The 20,958-nt window shown below is 36.5% G+C and overlaps 2 protein-coding genes and 1 long non-coding RNA gene across 6 annotated transcripts; all 3 read right to left on the bottom strand.

Moving 5' to 3' along the window:
• Positions 1-3,012: 3,012 nt before the first annotated feature.
• On the bottom strand, positions 3,013-6,203 carry LOC137729435 (uncharacterized). Of its 4 annotated transcripts, XR_011067998.1 has the most exons (8): positions 6,064-6,203; positions 5,530-5,991; positions 5,279-5,377; positions 5,041-5,177; positions 4,817-4,945; positions 4,641-4,708; positions 3,557-3,611; positions 3,013-3,195 (listed from the first exon to the last, which is right to left on the bottom strand). It is a non-coding gene; the product is annotated as an uncharacterized lncRNA (long non-coding RNA). The 4 variants fall into 4 exon arrangements; XR_011067997.1 differs by having other exon boundaries at positions 5,530-6,135; XR_011067999.1 differs by having other exon boundaries at positions 5,041-5,094; positions 5,530-6,135.
• An 8,212-nt stretch (positions 6,204-14,415) lies between these two features.
• Positions 14,416-15,531, bottom strand: LOC137729296 (peroxidase 12-like). The gene has a single exon (XM_068468189.1). It carries the CDS (start codon positions 15,204-15,206, stop codon positions 14,580-14,582), a length of 627 nt encoding a protein of 208 aa, XP_068324290.1. The 5' UTR covers positions 15,207-15,531; the 3' UTR covers positions 14,416-14,579.
• Positions 15,532-16,645: 1,114 nt separating this feature from the next.
• LOC137728738 (peroxidase 12-like) lies at positions 16,646-20,226 on the bottom strand. The gene is made up of 3 exons (XM_068467491.1): positions 19,960-20,226; positions 19,373-19,567; positions 16,646-17,430 (listed from the first exon to the last, which is right to left on the bottom strand). The coding sequence occupies exons 1-3, from the start codon at positions 20,194-20,196 to the stop codon at positions 16,810-16,812; spliced, it is 1,053 nt and encodes a 350-aa protein (XP_068323592.1). The 5' UTR covers positions 20,197-20,226; the 3' UTR covers positions 16,646-16,809.
• Between the last annotated feature and the right edge of the window lie 732 nt (positions 20,227-20,958).

Raw genomic sequence — 20,958 nt, 5'->3', positions numbered from 1 at the left:
TAAATTCCGATAAATTTTGAAAAATCACTAAATCAATACATAAAAATCATGATAAACCACATAAACTTAATACAAACGACATTTAATATACCACATAAATTTAATACAAATGGCAAATAAGCGACAATTAATAAACCACATAAACTTAAAAAAAAAAAAAAAAAAAAAAAAAAAAAAAAAAGACAATTAATAAACCACATAAACTTAATATAATCGAAAACTCATAAACTTAATAATGGTATCCACCATCTTGACTTGGTGATGGACTTGGGTGATAGTCTTGAGATGAATCATCATCTTGAAATATACTTCTTGTGGCATTCATTCGTAAAATGTCCTTTTGCTTATCACGTAAGTATTTCTTCCTCTCTGGAGTGTATTTATCGAGGTCCTCCATCATCAAATTAATTTCGAACCTTTCTTACTCCCTATCCCCTTGTTCCTTCATGGCCAAACGCATTTGGGCCGATTCTTCTTGCCGAGAGACATGGTTTTCATTCATTCTTACTTTTTCGCTAGCAAATTGTGCACATATCGGATCTTGGGGCCTTGCAAGAAGTTGGGGTCATTTGTTCGACACCTTCATTGTTAGAAAAATTCACACCTTCATTGACATCATTTGGGGGTGGGGCTTCACTATGAAATAATCTTCCCCATTGTTGGGCCGCATCGGTTCCCCACCTCGGACAATCCTTGAGGATGTTCCAAGCATGATGCAACTTAAAAGCTTGATTTTTTGGTGTAGCTCTTGTCTTGTAAATTGTCATTGCTTTGTCACCTTATGCAACAAATACATAAAAATAATTATTTGCAAAATACTATTATGTACATGAAAAATAAAATATCAACAAAAAAACTCACAATTTCTGAGGTACCCCTTCCACTAGGCATGTCAACCATGGCTCTCTCCAAGCTCCCATTCCCCAAAGTGCACGCTTTGTTGATAATCTTCCACCGATTATAAACACCACCAGCTTCCCTTTAACCGGCATTGGAGTTTTCATAGAACTTATCAACGATTTTACCCCACAAAACCTTTCTATTTTGATTCGTGCCAACGGCACCATCTTCGCTAATAGAAATCCATGCCAAACATAAAGCAATATCTTCGTCAAAGGTCCAATTACGACCTCTAACATGCTCTTTTGCCATCTTGAAAAATTTGGAAATGAGAAGAAATGGTAGAAAGAAAAATTGGAAGAATTGTAGGAGAAAAGTGAGTTTTGTGTGGATGTTTGAACAAATACATAGGTATTTGTAGAGTTTGTGGTTGAATTTTGAGTTAAATAATTTTTTTAAATTATGTTAGTCGTTGGATTTTTCAAGATCTTTTTTTACCGTTAGATCTTTTTTTACCGTTAGATTTGATTATATTCGATCTAAGCCGTTGGATTCAATAATATATAAATATAAAAATAAAAAAAATAATTTGAATGTGGACCGCTGGATTAACCAATGGTCCAATTACCACCACCACCCAATGAAGAAAAGTAGCTATTGGCTACAAACAAAACTTGACAAACCGGGGACACACCCACGTGGGTGGGGCCCACCTCGGTTGAATGCAGGTTGAAGGCCTTGCGTGCTACTCGTGGAGCAAATGACAGAGGGCAATTGGGCTTCACAACCCAAGTTTCAGTCACAGAAACTGGGGTCCACTTCACTTTGTGGCCTAAACTTGGGCTAGTATTTGACCTCCATTTGGGTTTTAGGTTTTAGGTTAATTTTAGGTCGTGGGTTGGAGTGGATTTTTTTTTTCGGGAGGGGGGGTGGGATGGGGGGTGGGGTGGGAGGGGAATTATAGGTCTTAGCCCATTGTTGGAGTCGGTCTAATAATGCGAAAACGATTGAGCTATGTCCTTGACAATAAATTAAATCTTACTATTGTATATGATAGATTGTCTAGATGGATAGAGCATTTTGCTTCAACTCATTATGCTTTGTGTTCAAATCATCCTTCTTAGTATAGTTTAAAGTAGTAATTGCCAATATTCAATAATTTTATAATTTGTTGAGCTGTATTTGCTAAGGGTTTTTTTATTAACACTTCACATATTGTTGAATACACCCCAAATAAAAGTTTATTGTTAAGTGGCTTATATACCTAATATAAAATGACCATTTAGGCCTAATAAAATTTAAAAATGAAAATTATTTTCTAAATACATCCCAAGTTAATTTAGACGTGTATTCTAAGATTATTTTTCTTCAAGATCTCAAAGTCACTCACCTCCTTCATTGTATAACAAAACTCTAACCACTAGAAGCACAAAACATTGATGGAAAAAGATTATTTTTCATCCTCGTTCTGCAGATCTTCAATTTGATTGATTCTCTGATAAGAGAAATTTTGGAATTGAAAAGAGGAAAAGGAAACTGGTCAGTTTAACACCAGCAATACATTTTTTTACTTTGCAGGTGCAACCTAGAAGAACAAATTGATATAGCACTGAATAGTAGTGCATGTGAATTCATATATATTCGGACAGAGAAGGAACAATACAATGTTATCAACGAAAAGATTGGCGGAAGGTATGGCTATTTAACCCCATCGAATGACAATGTTATATATTGAATAGAGAATAGGGGAAATTTTTTGTTTCATACTTGATTCTAGTTTCGTTGTGAAGAAAACGAGTTTGTAGAACTTACGAAGAGTTTGATGTGGGGTTTGAGTAGAGCGTGGGGAGTGGGAGGGTAGCATTGGAAAACATGTGAGGTGTATTAAAATAAATTTTGATTTAAAAAATATATATGGGGTGTAGTCAACAAAACTTGGGGTGTGAATAAAACAACCCATTTGCTAATAAATTGTTAGATGTGTACATGTTGTCTTCCACAAGCTTAAAGGATTTACTAAATCTGATCTCATATCAGGTTTAAAATCTAGTTGGCTGATGTATATATATAAACTAGCAAGGTTGCCCACACGATGCTGCGGGTTTTAAAGTTGTATAAAACGTGTCAAAATCCTAAATGTAAACATATACTTGTAATGAGGAACAACATAGGTTTCCGGGGATGGAGTACTTTTTATAGAAATGTGAAAATTTATTTATAATCTTATTTACAATGAGGAACAAAATTGACCCAGGGTGGAGTAATATTTACATGAGTAACAAAATGTGTCCATGGGTAGGGTTCTGCATTAGGTAGAGCTTTCTCCTTTCTTCTCACATGTAGGTTTTGTTTTGTCTGTTACATAATTGGAAAATACAGAAAGTTGTTAATGTACGTGAATAACAGTCTTAGTGCAAATGAGAGAACAAATATGGTTGTGGTTTGAACAATAGATGATAACAATGAAAATAAGTTGGAATAGTATTGCCTTATTTAAGCAAAAAAGGCTCCTAAACTTTACAGCCTATATGAATCCAAGTTGCCACTCAAACTCAAACCAATCAGTTCAATCATGCTCAAACTGATTATGTGTAATACGTAAGAAAAAGTTATAAATTATGTTTAGCACACGTGTAAATCAACACTAATTATATAAGTTCAGAGGTTTTATGTGAGTGAGGAATATGCATTTGGTCGTTTCTTAGAAACACTGTACCTAATTCTTCTGTCCCCAATTCCTCGTCTACACCTCAAATCCAGTACTTGTATTCCTAAATTGTCCACAAAAAAGAAAGTTCAATACGCGCAAATAATGTCACAAACTCAACAGTTGATATATTCTTTGTTCACACAACTTATAATACCAACTCAAAGTGGTGAACCACTAGCTTCAGCACAATGACAGAGTAACAAAACTTAAACAAAGGAATAGTATATGCTATGAAGAGGCTGATAAAACTTGTAATAGTCAATCAATAACAACAACTTCAATTAATACGTAGTTTGTTGTAATAGGCACATGAACATATTCAAAAGAAAATTCTAGTTAAACCCAGAAAGTTTTGTATTGAGGATTGTGGGTTTATCAATAAAGCAGAAGATGGTGGAAAAACTCGTATGCTTCCTCTCTGTCCTATTAAAATCTGATGAATAAATTGTAGCCTAATAATTACCAGAACTCCTCAATTAATCAAGACATGTTCAAATTCACACTAAAATAATAATTGGTTCTGGACCCACGATTCATCAAAATTCATGAATTATGACCCAGATTTTGAGATATTCATGTGAGGGTTTTCTTACATGCTTCTTTTTCTGAGTATGAAAACTAAAAGTCAAACACTGTCAGCAAAATGAACGCAAATTATACTAAAAACAGTGAGAAAAAACAGAAATTATATATATTTATATATATATATATATATAGAGAGAGAGAGAGAGAGAGAGAGAGAGAGAGAGAGAGAGAGAGAGAGAGATGGCAGAAGCAAAAAGCAACAATGATATTTGGTAGAGCGAATATACTATACATAACTCCTTTTCTTTTTCCCAATTTATATTTACTTTTCCCTTCTCCTCCTTCAAGGGTCTCTTTACTTTCATGGTTAACTTTTTACTGTAATTGTCTTTTATCCATGATGAAAAGTACTTCTAATGCTAATCTCCTTGTTGGCTCATACCATGTGGTATATTCAATCCTTTTAGGCATATCTACCATGGTCGTCTAAAATAAGGGATGAAGAAGGATGGTGGGAACAAGAAATAAAGAAGGAATGAAAACAACATAAATAAAATGTTTTTACCCTTCATTTTGTGCAGTCCTTCTATTACATTTCTTCTTCTAGATTTCTCCCATGTATTTCTACTTCATCTGGTAACGCAAAAATGAAAAATAAAAACTAAAGATATGAAATGCTTATAAAATAGGCCATGCATTTTCATGTCCTAGATAAAGTTCCATGTTAATGGCATTACTGACCGTAATCTTTATGGGCAAATGGCCAACGTACTGGTGCGAGGATATGTTGGTTGGAACTCGAGGCATGCTCTGTTGGTTTTAGAGCCAGTTTTTCCCAAGGTACATGGATATACAGATCCTACCTGGAGACTTCATAGGAGGGATAATGCATTCAAAGACTTTAGTAATTCACTTTATAATGAGTTACATATTTGATATTTGTGTCAAAATCGTATGAGCAGTACTTCTAATTGTAGAGGATTCACTTTATGACCCGCCTAGTGCTGATGGAACCGCAACTGTGAACATCGTTAAAAGCAGCCTTCAGGTGAGTCTTATGAATTGTGGACTAAGCAATGAGATTTATGATGTATTCAGATATCTGAACAAATTCAGTTCAACAAAAATTATATTCCAACAGAAATAATATTGAAAACACAAATTTGAAAACCCAATTTCCATAACAATTAATGCAATTATTACCTTGCAAGAGGAGAACAGGGTGAGTCTTGAAATCGGAGCAGCCTTCTCAACAACCTCATCTGGTAACTTGTTAATCCCTTCATCAGAATCACACATTATCTAGTACCAACCAAACCAAACAATTAACTAAAAAAACCATCAACAACAACAACAACCAAGCTTTATCCACTTAGGGTCGGCTTAATTAAAAAATCCAAAACTTATAAAATTTAAACCCTAGCTATTGGGAATTTAGGTTGCAGGCAACCAACCTCTACTTGTTTTCTGCCCGTTTGCGTTCAAGTTGAAGACTTTAGTGGACGCCATCTTGATGGAAAGACTCGTTTGCGCTCATGACAAAAACAGTGCAGCAAAAACCTCTAAACATGCCCAAATAAACAAACATTACGTTTAGCAAGTGATTCATTGTTGAGGGCAACTGACAAATGCAACAAAGAAAAACTACAATCTGTGAAAAAAAATTAACAAAAACTAAACTTTCAAGCAAGAAAATTGATCTTTTTTCCTCCTGTAAGGGACCATACAAGTATCCGATTCAATCGAGGGTTTTTGTCTTTTTTTCGTTTTTTAAACTTCTGGGTTTTTCTGTTCGGATTCTAAGACGACCCACGATGGTGGTGTCCATAACCCTTCTGTGGATTGTTGTGATTGTTATTGGGGGTTTTGTTGGGTGGGCGTGGAAGCCCAAATGGGAGAGCTTGGTTGGCCGATAGCTGTGCAGACATCAAACGATATCGACGAGGATTTTCAAGATTCCGTATCTAAGGAAGAGAAAAGAAATCTACCTTTGGGGACGTCTGAGCGGTGGCGGTGGACGCTGGAAATGAGAGAGAACTGAAGAGATTTTTGGTTCTTGACAGAGAGAGCTGGAGAGATCGAGAGACCTGTACTGGAAGCAATAGCAAAGCTTACCGCGATGACCAACACGTGGCCTTACGCTTTCGAAAAGGGAGAACGACAGCTGGAACTCAAGGACCATTATACCCACACGTGTACAACAGGGATAAAACTGCCATTTTACTGTCAAGATTGAAAAATAAAAGGGCAAACAAACAGCAATACAGGGGCTAAAACGTAAAATCACTGTTAATGAACAGTGTTCATCAACTGAGTTTTAGTCAATATCGATGATATCAGAAATATCAGAAGTCCAAAAACACGGAAAATTTCGATGGAAATATGGGGATATTATTGATATCGATAAAAATTGAATAAAAACCACGGAAATTGTAAGAAAAACTTGGAAATTTTTATTGAAACTTTGCAGGATGTTTATTTAGTCAATTATCTATTAGTTTATCACAAAAAATTGGAAGAAAATGCATTGCATGATGGATTCAACTGATTTTAAGTTGATTATATAGCGAGCTGGCAAACATTGTGAGTGTAGAAAATATGTAGTAATTAATGAAAGAAGTTTAAACACACCATAATCATTTGTATATAATGAATTAGTACAATATTTTACACTTTATACATTGCATGGTAAGATACATGAGTGACTTAGTGCCGCATATAGTTCCTATGAGGTTCAAAATTTTCACTATCTTCATCATCTCTATGTGTAGAGTAAGTGTATTGTGAAGAGTAGTCATCAAATGATAAATCCCCAAAATAGTTTTGCATGTAATTGTTAACATGCCACTTATATGGATCCGAGATTGGATGACGTTGTCCATAAGCAAAATCATTCCATCCCAACAGGAATGGGATATGAAGGGTGGGGAAATGGTTGGTTATGAGTATAAGCATAGTTACTACTTCCCACTCCAACAGAGTCCGAAGTTATAGATAACGAGTCATCTTCTTGACTTGACAAAGTCCTCTTCCCTCTTTCTCTACGAGTATAGTCCTTCCCTATGGCACCAATTCCTGGTCTTGCCCGCCTACTGCCATGGTCCTCATCCTGTGTTGCACGTGTGAAGTTTGCCTCACCAGTGAAGGGGCTCATAAATCCGGGAGGTGGTTCAACATAGTTTCCATATCCACCACTACCTTCAACTCCACTATATCCTTCATCATTCCCACCTCCGGTGGTAGGTAAGTCTCCTGATCTTGCACTAGAGCTATCATTAGTATCAGCAGGATCTTGTGGTTGTGTAGGATTGGAAGAAGGTGGAATTCCAGTGTTTCTTGGTCTTGGGCGCAAAAGTTCTTCCAAAGATTCAGCGCTGCTAGATTCCACCTCCTCCTCTAATACTTTTTCTACATTTATCCCTTCATTACGTGCTTCTTCAGCAACTCTTAGAGCTAGGTTGCCTTCGTCATCATCTAAATGAAAAGGTCTAATCCATTGATAAAGTTGGTTACCCTCTGTATCATCATCTTCAGCAACAATATCAAACACATCTAGTGGGTCACCACGGTCGACATGATCTATTTCTGCTTCCTTATCTCGGATTTGAAGCTTCATGTTGTAGTAGCAATAAACTAATTTTTCCAACCTACTATGAGCCAACCTATTTCTTTGCTTTGTGTGTATGAGTGCAAATGTACTCCAATTTCTTTCACAAACAGATGAGGAAGCTATTTGTGATAATACTTTGATTGCTAACTTTCTCACAGTTGGTGCATCAGTCCCATATTGTGACAGCCCGTCCCGGACTTTTCGAACCGTATGGATGAAATGACGATTTTGCCCCTATCATGTTTGTTTCGTTGTGTGGTTGTTTTTGGATTTTGTTTGGCTGGTTTTGGACCACACACACTCTCTCACACCCCCCCTCACCCTTTTCCCTGTCCCTTTCCCTCTCTCTCTTATTTCTATTCCCATATGTACGGACACACCCAAAAACCATTAAAACCTTCACAGATCGAGGAAACAAATTACATATTCGTGCTCGTGAGGTCCGTAGGAGTTCAACCATACCCATTTCAGGTAAGGATACCTTCGTTTTCACGTCGAACTCGGGATACCCCGATTTGGTCACTGTTCATGCACACGTTAATTCTTGTGTTTTTTGGAATTTCAAGCTTGTAGGAAGCTTGGTGAGGTCCTTTGGAGGCTCGGGGTGGTTCGTTTGAAGGTTTTGGACGTCGGGATTGTGAGTTACAAGCTTGGCCGGAGTTGGTGGTGTTTTCCCGGCGAGATTCCATGGGTTTTAGTGCTTGAAAGTGGTATGGATTTGTTCCTCTTGTTGTAAGCTTCATTTTGGTACCAATTTTGTGAAATTTGGTTGAAAAACAAAGAAGATACAAGGTTTTAAAGTTTTCCCGATTTTCCGGCGTCGGTGACGGCGCCGGAGTTTGGCCGGAAAAGATGACGGAATATTCCGTCTGTTTGGACGGAATATTCCTAACGGCGTTAACGGCATCAGTTAGATTTAACGGAATATTCCTGACGGCGTTAACTGACGCCGTCAGTGTGCCAGGCACGTGCATGCGGGAAGGCGGCGCGTGTGGCCGTGCCTTGGCCGGCGCGTGGGGGCGCGTGCGGTGTCGGAAAATTTTTCTAAAAATATGGGGATGTTCCTAAGGTTGAGTAGATCATGTTGGTGTATTGATACACCCCATTTGAGCATTGTATGAGAAGTTATTTCGTGATATTGGTTATGTGTTTTAAAATTAATGTTTTTATAGTTGTTTCGCATATAGGTGAGATCTATCCCGAAGACGAGCGCGGTCACTCGAGGCAAGGGGGTTACGACCCTTCTACATACCAGTGAGTGGGCTTTTGGTTTTTTGTATATACCTATATACTTACGTTTTTCCCAGAAAGTGAATGGAAACGTTTATACATTTATATGCCATGCATTATGTTTGCCGTTTGTTTATATATTATTAGTAGCATATATATGTTTGTATGTTGGTGATGCGAGCGCACAGGTAAGTGCCAATTGAGTATGATTTATGCTTATGTTCAGTAGTGATTTGAGATGCATAGAGAGCTCATAACCTGCACCCCCGGTGTTAGTGCTCCCGCCCAGAGTTGGGCACAGTCCTTCACGTGATGTTCACCACCTGCACCACACGCTCATCTTGGATCCAATTTAGGTGCACAGTCCTGTCGTACAGACCACTTTAGGTGGTTTCGACTCGTAGGTGACTCGCGATTATTCGCCCAGCCTTCACGTGATCGTAGCACTTGAGCGTACTTATTATACACCCAGTCCTGTCATACGGACCACGTTAGGTGGTTCCGACTCGTGTGCAGGTACAGTTAGTGAGATGGAGATTTGAGCTCTAGATTCAGCCGTACAGGTCACGTTATGTGACTCCAGCTGACAAATTACATGGCATTGATTTGACATTTCCTGAGCACTTGCATTCTATTTAGAGACCTTTGACATGGCATATTTCCGAGCATGATTTATATATATGTATATATCCTATTTTTCTGAGAAGTATACAAGTTTTACGGCGAGGGGTTAGAACTTTGTTTATGAAATGGTTTTTGAAAAACTTTGTTTTTGCCCACTCACACTTTCTGTTTTGCGCCCCTCCAGGTTCTAGTTGGCTAGCACTTTTGGTGCCTCCCCAGAGGATTTTCCCGGCATATCTGACAGATTATCACCAATGTAGGACCACCTTTGGGTGTGTTTTTGTAGCGTTGTTTCTCCCGGACTACATTAGGTCTTCGTGCTCTGAACTTTGTTTTCACACTTACGCTTGCACATGTATGTTCTTACGTTGTGTATAGCTGGTTTTTATTTATTCATACTTTTATTATTATTTTATTAGCTTCCGCACTGTGCACATGGTTACGTCACTTCCACGTGACGGCCAGCATGCCCTGATCTCGGTCGGGGTGTGTCACATACATGATCTACCATTCAACTATAATGAAAAACAATGTTGATAAGCCTAATAACTCCAACAAATTCTATTATAAACTGATAGTGAAATATGTTTACACTCACTAAGAGATGAGACATTTTTGTTCGAGCAGCAACTGATGTTGGTTCTCCAAAAGTTCTTCTTGCATATTTAAACCAAGTTAGCTGAATTCAATAAATCGTGTTAGTTTAATCCAACAATGTAATTATTATAATTTAAGTAATTGTGTACCTCATTTCCAAATTGGCCAACTACTGGTGATGCAGGGTCTAATTTAAAGTATACATTATGTACAGCACGTATAAGGGTACCATCATCTCCAACACCGGGTCTGTATTGGTATCGAGGATTCAAATAATATGATAATCAAAGAAACACATACTCTAATAAGAGAAATAATACTTATGCAACTAAAGAAATGAATTGCAAATTATGACATAATTTATACCTGCTGCATGCAAATCGTGGTATAATGTTTTATACCGTCGGTCATCAATTATCTTTATGACCCACCTTGCACCATGTTTTCTTTCCCAGTCCTCCTTCACTACACGCATCAACTCATATATTGCCCCCATAGTAGGATACATTTATGTGTCAACGATCTGTAAAACTTTGTAAAGAGGTTCAAACACTTGGCACACATGTTCTGATTGAGTCCAAAAAGCATGATCAAGCACTATACTTTCCACCATACGACCTGCATTTGAGCGGTTGAAATTGTGGTTGGCCCAATCGTCACTAGTGAATAGTTGTTTCAACCCTGCTTTCTTCTTAAGTAGGCTGTCTAATGCAATATAGTTGGTGGCGAATCGAGTGGTAGCTGGAAGAATAATTTCTCCTTTGCAAAATTCACGCATCTTTGCCAACAACCATCTGTGATTGTAAATATAATTTGTGATCGTTCTAGCTCTTTTTATGACATTAGCAATATTCTCTCTCTTCCCCATTGCCTCAAACATGGGATCAATACAATGTGATGCACATGATGTCCAAAACACATTATGATGCTTCATTAACTTTTTTCTAGCTTTGACAAATGCAGAACCGTTGTCGGTCGCGACTTAGACAACATTATGCTCTCCCACCTCCATGATTACATCCCTCAATAATTTGTAAATATACTTGTAGTTCTTTATATGGTATGAAGCATCAACGGACTTCAAAAAAATTGTCTTTCCCTTGGAGTATACCATGAAGTTTATGATAGACAATCTGGTCGGGCCAGTCCATCTGTCACACATGATTGTGCAACCATTAGTTTCCCACTTTGACCTTAACTTGTTAACATACTCGCCAATGTCTTTATACTCCATTTTCCAAATATTTGTTTCTTACCTCATAGGGAATGGGAGGTTGTACTCTAACACCAGCTTTTTGACATCCCAATACCATATTTTTTAAATGATGTGATGATGCCTTCTCAGCAAGGACATTTTCATAGATAAAGAACTTGCTAATTAGACGCCCCATTCCCTCATTCACATTACCTCCAGTGAAATAACTCCAAACACTCTTTTGACGTGCTTTGGATGACTTATATAAACTTGGGGCTATTGGTGGTGTTGGTTGTGATTCTCTAAAACTTGCTCCCCGTCTCATTTGTGCACCATCACTTGTCCCGGAACCTTGTGCTCTATTAGGAATTTTATGAAGGTGTTCTCTTTCCCATGCTGACTGTTTGGAGGCACGTAATGCTTGTTTGAAATTGTGTGGTTATTCAGGTCCCATGTCATCATCACATTCATCCTCATCGTCATCATCATCATTGTCAACCGCTTGGCCAATGACTTCTCCTCGTAGCCCAGCTCGAATATTTTCCATTCCATGTGTTTTCTTTTCCTTCTGGTGTTTTTTATTTTTTAATAATGTGGTGATGAATGCCTTTACTTCTAGGGGGACATTATCACATCGTTGGACATTATTTCCTGGATCTAATCCACTAAGATGGTACTTAAGTCTTGTCACTCCGCCACTCTTCATTACCCGACCACAATATTTGCAAATTGTGCCATGTTTGTTTCTGTGTATTGGGTCTCCGTGTTCCCAAGCTGGATCACATTTAGTAACTCAACTAGACATCTTAAACGTACCTATATTTATTTTTCATGGAAATTAGGCAATTATTTTTTGGCCAAAAAATATAGTTGTGACGGTTATATAAGAGAACCTAAATAATAAAGTTATTCTACAGAAGAATTAAATAGGAAGTAAAGAAAATGATTGTAAGAATTTAAGTAATTATAAAAATAATATGGAATAATAAAACCTAATATTAATGAATAATAATCCAATTTGATAATAAAATAATAAATAACATTAAACATATTAAAATTACCCTAGGGAATAATTATACAACATTACTTAATTACTTCAAAAAATTAACATGCAAGTATTATTTGGTTCTTAGATCACATGCACGGGTCCACACAAATTTTTTTGTTGTTATATAAATTACAATAATATAAATATAAGTTTGTAAACTTACCTTAAATATGGAACCCTTTGTGTAAAGGCCAAATAGAATTTGCGTGGACTAACAATAAAATAATAATTACACAAATGTAACAAAATGTGATGAAAACATATAAAGTCTTTAATAATGAATTAAGAGACAATAAACACACATGTAAGTGACCAAATAAAAAATAGAAAAATTAAAAACCACATGCCATTGACTAAGTAATTAATTGACACAATTTAAAATATAATACCACCAAAAATTTGGAATAGATAATAACAAACATGCAAATTAAATAACATTAATGAATGAGAATAACTTACTATAGTTCAATTTTTTTTTTTAACTTGGGGGGGAATTAAGGTTGATAGATGTTGAGAATAACATGAGCATTATGTTTTGTTTTGGAGAGATGTTGAGAATAAGGGACGGCAAGGGACCATTTGATTTTATTTGTATATATAGAAATAGAACTACCTAACCATATATATAGAAATATGACTACAACTAATTAGTTAGGTGAGTGAACGTGGTGACTGGTGAGTAGTTGAAAAGTAGATACTTGAAAAGAAATTGTCAAAGATTCATTGTCATGTGCAAATATGTTCCTTGCAAAAAGAATTGAAAACAAAACCATATATATAAGTATTTTAGCATATTTTCACAAAAACATAAGCGAAATGGTGGTCAAAGTGTTGAAGGAGTAAAATGGGAAGGGTTCGAATCCCCTTGGTGTTCTTTAAATATAGAAATTTATCCTAAATAATAAAATGAGCTTTGCAGACATCTTAACAACCATATAAATATTACAGGCTGAATATATGATCACAAACACATCTATAGCGAGTTGGATAAGGCCTAGTTGACAAAGAGAGGGGTTCGAATCCCTCTATACTCAAGTTAAGATTTTTTAGCATTTTCAAGTATTTTTGGGTTTCATATCGCGATATATTGCCCAAATATATGCATTAAATTGCTGAAAATATCATCCTCTAAAAAAAAGAATATATCGCTGATAATATCGATATATTGACGATAATTAAGTGAATAAGTATGAAAATAATATCGCCGATAATATCGATATTTAAATCACTGGTTTTAGTAAATATAATTTGTATGGACTGGACTAACTCACCAGCATAATAGGCAGCCCATGAATCATGTGCTATGGGCGTATAAATAGTTGGTATCAAATAATTCAAATTTGCTTGTTTGCAACTACTCCTTAACTTGGCTACGTCTTTGAAATTTCAACTCGTCTTTCTCACTTCTCACGTATGAATTTCTTTCAGTAACTTCAAAAGTGGAAACCAAATATGTTTTGATGAAGTTAAAGTATTGTTCACTATGTTAGACCTAAATGATTATAACTAATAGAGCAGGCGTAACGTACCTGGAGTGGTCATTCTCGAGAACTTTGGTTGCTTAAACGACAAGAAAGCTTCTACACACGCCCTTGTGCACTCGACTCAGAGATGAGTTTTAAGATTTTGTTGCGTATGCTGTATGTGCAGGGATCCCTTGGACTTATAGTGGCTCGAGTCATCACAGAATTTCATCCATAAAAGAACACTACAACCCAACTGACAGCCAATTGCTTGATCCTCAGGCCAACATAGAGTTCTGGACTCTTTGAACCCCTTCAGCCTCTGAATATACAATTCGACACTGCTCATGAGACTACCAGTGTTAGTCTAATCCGATCCCTAAATACTAATTAAGTCTTGTAGTCCCGCAATGACTATGAGACCAAACCTTAGATGGAAACATGTATCGAGATAAACTCTTAACAGAGTATTCTAAAAGTGTTCGATCCTTAGCATCTCAGGTCAAACGAATGCCTTTAGTTTCCCTTGATTCGAACCAAGACTTCCCTAAGTACTTCATAAGAAAAATAAACTTGAATAATTTTTTGATTTTTCAATAACTTCAAACTCAATTCGTGCATAAAGAGCTCGTTCTTACACACATTTTAACACAAAACACACTAAAACGTTAGATGGAGGTTTCTGGAACATAATTAAACTGTCATCACAAATATAAACAAGTTAACAGATATATTGCTTAAAACTCAGACAAGCTCTCCGCATCATCTTCCACCACAGAGGCCAAGTAGTTAGCATTATCCAAATTCCTGACCGAGCAATCTGCACGAATTTCACCCTTGGAGCCAGTCAACACGCTAAGTTGCCCCATCTTGATCATGGACTTGACAAACTGCTCAAAGAACAACGTCTGGTTACCGGCAAAGCTTTTCACAATTTCCTTAGTCCTCTTATCGGTGTACAAATCTTGGTCCGACGTGAATAAACCTTGGCGGTTCATGAGATCAACATAGTACTTGTTGTCGAATATGTCAGGGGTACGGATATCTAGCGGGACGGTAGCGTTAGTATTGTTTGCAGGGCAAACTGTTTTGAGGTCATTTGCAAAAGTTTTGTCCATGGTAGCGTCTTGCGTCGGGTAGAGCCTGCCGGTGAAGGAGGAACAATGGCTGAGGCCAATGGTGTGACCTCCAGACAGGGCTACAACATCAGTGGCATCTAAGTTTTTCTTGGCAATATCTGTTAGAAGCTTGGTTGTGTTACTGGTTGGTGGAGGAAGGTTTGCTAGGGTTGCATTTTGTGTGGCAAAGTTTAGTCCATCCTTTCTTCCCAAGGGCACATGATAGTCCGGGCCACCTGACTGCATCAACAATATTCAAAACAAACACTTATATAACAAAAAGTTACGAGTGACGTTTCAGTACTCTGAAGTATTAAATTCTTGTCCTTTAAAGCCCTTAGATAATTCAATCTATTGTCCCATTTTCTTTGACATCGATTGGATTGGATCGAAATGCTCCAAGTGGCGGAATATTAGAGATTTAATTAGTGCTAAAATTACGTGTACACGCCAAAGAGAAAGCCTTGGTCATTGTTTAAGATTTAACAATTTCTACTTGTTCCTAATCGTGGGCATCTTCAGTGGTTCGTACATTAATATGAAAAAGTAACACCATTCCAACTACTACATTAATTAAAGCTACGAACTACTTGTTAAGTAAAACAATAACATGTGCTAGAGGAAAATATAAAAACGAAAAATATGCAATAGATTATCATATGCGCCTTGATTCTCTTATATTTCTATATTGTTGTGATATAATTTAAGGTTCTACCAACTCCACAAACGGGAACACTTTTTAATTTAAATTATAACACATGGATTAGGGATATGGAAATGAATTAACTAGTTCATTTACATGTCCCACGAGATGAGATTCATGAAGGTAAATCGTTTAAAATGTTTATATCAAAGCATAAGATAAGTAACACTTGGAAGAAATCTACTAGGCAATGATATCACATTTATCATCTAGAGTTCAACAAGCGTATAAACTATTGTGGTATCACAAACCAATATGTCACACTAATGTACATGACTGTGATTAAGTTTTTCTGCATGGGATGTATAAATGTCCAGAAAATTGCTAACATGCAGATATTGATTATCATTTATCCACTTACAATCAACAATATTGAACCGTGTGGAGTAATAGTTCCCTGGATCTATGGTAAGGTACTTTAAATATTGAATACAGTTGGTTGTTCGATAAGGACAACAGGGAAGGTATCCGCTTCTGCGACGTCAAAAACATCTGCACCACACAAATTCTTGCTTGTGTTTCCCGGAAACATGCTTGTACCCTCATTTATAATAATAGGCTATTATCTCTGCCGTACGAACTTTATTATCGAATATTTTACATTTTTATGACTATCTAAAAATCCTATCAGTAAAATATTATTTAATTTAAAGATCGATTAATCATTCATATGCATCAATTAGTAGACGGATTTTGTAACAACTAATATCCTTATGATGAGTTATCTATTTGTTTCATGCACATAAATGACTAATTTTTATAAATATAATTTTTTAATAATGATAGGGAGAATGAATGATTTCATTTATATTGTTCATACGATTAAAAGATGTTAATCATAGAGGAGAAACAAATACGAGATAAACTCTTAACAGAGTATTCTAAGAGTGTTCGATCCTTAGCATCTCAGGTCAAACGAATGCCTTTAGTTTCGCTTGATTCGAATCAAGACTTCCCTAAGTACTTCATAAGAAAAATAAACTTGAATAATTTTTTGATTTTTCAGTAACTTCAAACTCAATTCGTGCATAAAGAGCTCGTTATTACACACATTTTAACACAAAACACACTAAAACGTTAGATGGAGGTTTCTGGAACATAATTAAACTGTCATCACAAATATAAACAAGTTAACAGATATCTTGCTTAAAACTCAGACAAGCTCTCCTCGTCATCTTCCACCACAGAGGCCAAGTAGTTAGCATTATCCGAATTCCTGACCGAGCAATCTGCACGAATTTCACCCTTGGAGCCAGTCAACACGCTAAGTTGCCCCATCTTGATCATGGACTTGACAAACTGCTCAAAGAACAACGTCTGGTTAACGGCAAAGCTTTTCACAATTTCCTTGGTCCTCTTATCGGTGTACAAATCTTGGTCCGACGTGAATAAACCTTGGCGGTTCATGAGATCAACATAGTACTTGTTGTCGAATATGTCAGGGGTACGAATATCGAGCGGGACGGTAGCGTTAGTATTGTTTGCAGGGCAAACTGTTTTGAGGTCAGTTGCAAAAGTTTTGTCCATGGTAGCGTCTTGCGTCGGGTAGAGCCTGCCGGTGAAGGAGGAACAATGGCTGAGGCCAATGGTGTGACCTCCAGACAGGGCTACAACATCAGTGGCATCTAAGTTTTTCTTGGCAAGATCTGTTAGAAGCTTGGTTGTGTTACTGGTTGGTGGGGGAAGGTTTGCTTGGGTTGCATTTTGTGTGGCAAAGTTTAGTCCATCCTTTCTTCCCAAGGGCACATCATAGTCCGGGCCACCTGACTGCAACAACAATATTCAAAACAAACAAACACTTATTCATATAACAAAAAGTTACGAGTGACGCTTTAGTACTCTAGAGTATTAAATTCTTGTCATTTAAAACCCTTAGATAATTCAATCGATTGTCCTATTTTCTTTAACATCAATTGGATTGGATCGAAATGCTCTAAGTGGCGGAATATTAGAGATTTAATTAGTGCTACAATTATAAGTGTACACGCCAAAGATAAAAGTCTTGGCCATTGTTTACGATTTAACAATTTCCATTTGTTCCCAATCGTGGGCATCTTCAGTGGCTCGTACATTACTATGAAAAAGTAACACCATTCCAACAACTACATTAATTAACTAAAGCTACTAAGATTTGTTAGTTACTTGTTAGGTGAAACAATTAAAAAACAGATAGTCATGTGCTAGAGGAAAATATAAAAATGAAAAATATGCAATATATTGTCATATGACTAGGGATATGGAAATGAATTAACTAGTTCATTTAGATGTCACATGAGATGAGATCGATGAAGTTAAATCACTTAAAATGTTTACATCAAAGCATAAGATAAGTAACACTTGGAAGGAGTCTAACTAGGCAATGATATCACATTTATCATCTAGAGGTAAACAAGCGTATAAACTATTGTGGTATTACAAATCAATAACGTCATATTATTAGTTTAAAATGTTACAGTAGCGTACATAACTATGTCTATGATTAAATCCTTATTTCTCTTATGAAAAATAATTTATATGAAACAAATTTACCACCAACGTCAAATTCCGTTTCATAAAACAATGACATACAAATTTGATCAAGACACCCGTGATGGAATCCGTTGTATCTAAGTTTTTAGACCTCTTATGGGATGGGATGTATAAAAGTCCAGAAAATTGCTACCATGCAGATATTGATTATCATTTATCCACTTACATCCAACTATATTGAACCATGTGGAGTAATAGTTCCCTGGGATCTATGGTGCTAAGATATTTTAAAATAGAAGTGTGATATCTGGACATCATTTTTTATTTCTCACATATTTTTTTAATATTTTTTTAATTTTCAACCGTCAAATCGGATAAATTGAAGAAGATCAAATAACAGAAATTCATAAAAAATGTGTAAGAAGTAAAATGAGATGTGTAAATAGTAAATCTTTTAAAAATATTGAATGCAGTTGCTTGTTCCATAAGGACAACAGGGAAGGCATCCGCTTCTGCGATGTCAAAAACATCTGCACCACACAAATTCATGCTTGTTTCCCGGATACACACTTGTACCCTCATTTATAATGAAATTATCATTGCCGTACGAGATTCATAATTGAATATTTCATATTTTTTATGATCATATAAAGAGCATACCAGAAAATGTTATTCAATTTAAAAATCGGTTAATCATTCATATGCATTAACAATCAGACGAATTTGGTAAAAAGAAACATTTATATGATGAATTATTTATTTGTTTTATCCATATAAATGACTAATTATTATAAATATAATTTTTTATTGATGATAAAAAGAATGAACGATTTTATGTATGTTGTTCGTACGATTAAAAACATTAATCATAAATAAAGAAACAAATATGTTTCTACAAAATAATACAAGCATTATCCTTTCTCATATCAATAGGTATGGTTGGAACGCCTTTAATTTAAAAATGAAAAGGAAAATCCAAAAGCACTCTTTTAATTTAAAGAAGAAAAAGCAAAAGAGTGAAAAGTCATCAACGAAATTTGCTCTGTAAAAGCAAGTATTCCAGTGGAACGAAATTTCCACATCCATCACTATAGTCAAAGTTGTTAAATCATATTTTAGTTTAGTCAAAAGCTTTGAAAAATAGGGTTTATTGCCGTGCAATTTCAGCTTTAGCAAAAGATAATTAAAGCCGTAGTGAAAATTAACTAATATTTAGACAATCAATAAATATAAAAATTACCAGGAAAACAGAATCCCTAGCAGCGAGGGCGAGGATATCAGAACAGGAGACGACCCTTCCACACTTGTTGTGAACGCGGTCGCGGAGGTCATTGATGATCTCAAAGGCCTTCGCCCTCAAGCTCAGGTTGGGAGGTGCATCCTGCTCACTTGGTCCGCTGGCTGATCCCTCAAGCAACACAGATCCATCACAACCCTGCATTAATCATTTTCTCAATTTAATTAGTCGATCTTATATTCTAAAATGGTTATAAGTATTTTCTAACTATCAAAAGGGCTTCCAACTACCTTTACAGAGAGAACATTTACGATCATAAAAAGTGTTTTTGGACAAACGCATGTGCTCTTCAGAAAGCACCTATGAATATTTTCGATTTTTTAAAAATAATTTAAATTACTCCCAGTAAGCTTACCAAATGACATTGTACTATATAATAATTTAATTATCTCTAAAAGTAGAATATCATAGTATACAAAAACTTGGATAAACTTTAAGGAATAAAACCTTAGTGATCGCTAAAGACAATAAAACAGCTGACACAAAGCAATCGAGAAACTAAAAACTGTATAATCTTTGCTATATGTTACCTGAACAAAACAATCGTGGAAATGGAGACGCAGCAAGCCAGCAGCTTGGCCAACGTCCGCTTTGAAGACTTTCTTAAGCTGCTTTCGGACTATGTCGTCAACCTTAGGGCAGCTAGAGTCATAGAAGTTCCATGAAAGTCCTCGAACTACGGGGGCAGAGGACTGTGCCTCCGAGACACAAAAGAAGGAAGAAAGGAAAAGAGAAGAAACCAGAAGGAGAGAGGTCGATGAAGCCATGGTTTTGTGTTTCTGTGTGTTTTGAGGGACAGAGACCCTTCTCTTTATAGGCATATTCCAGGGCGTGGGGCTGCTGTCCCCGATTACGTGTCTCATTTCTAGTTTCGTGACACATGTCCTTTGCTTAAGTTCAAACTTCACACCGTTACTTTGCATAAAATTTAATTAAAATTAAAAAAAAAACTGGAAAAAAAAAAACGAAACGACAGATACGCCTACCAGCAGCCTCCCCCAATCTTTTTGCAAATCTCCCTGCAATCCTTCAAAGAAACCCTTAACCCTCATCATCCTGCATCCATTAAATTGCAGGGTCTCAAACTTCCCTTCAATTTCAAAATTGGAACCTCTCCCGCAAGTCAAAAGTTGCAAGCTTCATCCCTCCTTCCTTCTCTGATCCAACCGCGAGGCAAAATCAGGTGAGTATTCTCTTTCTCTCTCTCCATTGGTATTCTTTGATTATTTCCTATACCCACTTCACAGGTATTGACGAGATCAATCGATCACCGGGAATTTGAAGAGAGAGGAAAGGAAATAAATCTTAGCCAATTGTGAGGAGCAGCGATGACGGCAATGGGGTGGTGTCACTGGTGTGGTTGCAGTGGTTGGCGGCGATTGGGTTGTCTGGTTGTGGTGGTCGGCGGCGATGGGTTGTGTAGTTGCAGTCGGTGGTTATCCAGTCATGGTTTTTATTTTTTAGTTTTTTAATTAATTTATGAAAAGTTAACAGCGTTAAGTCTGGTGTTAAGTTACTAGACAAGTGTC

Source organism: Pyrus communis, chromosome 3, assembly GCF_963583255.1.
Source record: "Pyrus communis chromosome 3, drPyrComm1.1, whole genome shotgun sequence".
NCBI classification, from domain to species: Eukaryota; Viridiplantae; Streptophyta; class Magnoliopsida; order Rosales; family Rosaceae; genus Pyrus; species Pyrus communis.
This window is presented reverse-complemented; position numbering and strand designations above follow the sequence as displayed.

Coding starts and splice junctions, on each gene's coding strand:
- LOC137729296 (XM_068468189.1), bottom strand. CDS start 15,206: ATGCAGTCAGGTGGCCCGGACTATCATGTGCCCTTGGGAAGAAAGGAT.
- LOC137728738 (XM_068467491.1), bottom strand. CDS start 20,196: ATGGCTTCATCGACCTCTCTCCTTCTGGTTTCTTCTCTTTTCCTTTCT. Junction 19,568..19,959: donor TCCACGATTGTTTTGTTCAG/GTAACATATAGC, acceptor TGATTAATGCAG/GGTTGTGATGGATCTGTGTT. Junction 17,431..19,372: donor CTAGGGATTCTGTTTTCCTG/GTAATTTTTATA, acceptor TTGTTGTTGCAG/TCAGGTGGCCCGGACTATGA.